We start from the raw sequence: 1158 nt of genomic DNA on the forward strand, positions 1-1158 counted from the left end.
CCACGCCTGGGAGGGTCGTGCCTCAGCGGGGCCCCCACTGTTCCCCCCGTCGCCCACTCTCGGGGCCTCGGCGCCCCCTCCTCTGGGCGCCCGCGCTCCGGTCAGCGTCTCCCGCACGCTCCGGGTGCCCTGCCCACTCTGGGGTCCTCCCACCCTCGCCCCAGAACACCCTGCCACACCTGGAGCCTGACCTGCAGACCCCGCTCTGCCCTGCCCTGACCTGTGCCCTGTCCGACATGCCCACCCTGTCCTGCTGGTCTGACCCCGCCCTGACCTGTGCCCTGACCTGTGCCCTGTCCGCCCTGCCCATCTGACCCCGCCCTGCCCTCTGACCGCCCCAGAGCCCGCCCTGAAGAAGCGCGTCCGCGTGCACCTGCTCAACGCCCACGGCCTGGACGAGGCGGGCATCGACGGGGGCGGCGTCTTCCGTGAGTTCCTCAACGAACTGCTCAAGTCGGGCTTCAACCCCAACCAGGGGTTCTTCAAGACCACCCACGAAGGTCTGCTGTACCCCAACCCGGCTGCCCAGATGCTTGTGGGGGACTCCTTCGCCAGACATTACTACTTCCTGGGCAGGATGCTCGGAAAGGTGCGGCGGCCTCGGGGCTCCGGGGGGGCCCTCTGGGGGCGGAAGCTGCTGGGAGGGCGCTGCGCCCCAGAGCCCACACTGGGGGCTCGCCAAGCCCCTGGACGGGCCTGGCCTTGGCGGGACCGCCGGAAGCGCCATGGCCGTGGGGGCTCCCAGGCTGTGGCGACCTGGGCGCTCGGGTGAGTGTGGGGCAGCGGCACCCAGTCACATCTGTCCCCAAAAGCACAATTTTGGGAACCGCATCTGTGGCACTTGCAAAGGATTGTCACATGCAGTGCCAGGCTTGTGGCCACCGGTGGGGGTGCCCTGCGTGGACAGCCGTTCTCCTTCGTGGGCCCCGGCGTGGTTGCTGGCGTGCGGTGGCCTGCTCGCAGAGGGGTGCGGTATCCCTCCACACCCCACAGCCCACCAGACCGTGACTGGTGTCAGCGTCCCCGCCAGGCGCGTCCTTTCCCATTCTGACCACGCTGTGGCCTGTGGGGCTCTGGCCTCGAGCTGTGGCCGCCGCCCTTGGGGAGGCCTGGCCCGGCCGCACGAGCTGCCCTGCTCCCCCGGGCGCCCCAGGACCC

At 70.6% G+C, this 1158-nt stretch overlaps 1 protein-coding gene across 1 annotated transcript in view; it reads left to right on the forward strand.

The window, feature by feature from the left end:
• The window catches only part of UBE3C (ubiquitin protein ligase E3C), a 17970-nt gene that overhangs the window by 12446 nt on the left and 4366 nt on the right, over positions 1-1158 (forward strand). The window contains exon 6 of the mRNA XM_012733877.1: positions 308-589. Within this exon, the coding sequence (XP_012589331.1) occupies positions 308-589 (282 nt within the window). The remainder of the gene's footprint in view (positions 1-307; positions 590-1158) is intronic.

The sequence above is a fragment of the Condylura cristata genome, unplaced genomic scaffold (genome assembly GCF_000260355.1).
Source record: "Condylura cristata isolate star-nosed mole 26May11 unplaced genomic scaffold, ConCri1.0 scaffold00042, whole genome shotgun sequence".
NCBI lineage: Eukaryota > Metazoa > Chordata > Mammalia > Eulipotyphla > Talpidae > Condylura > Condylura cristata.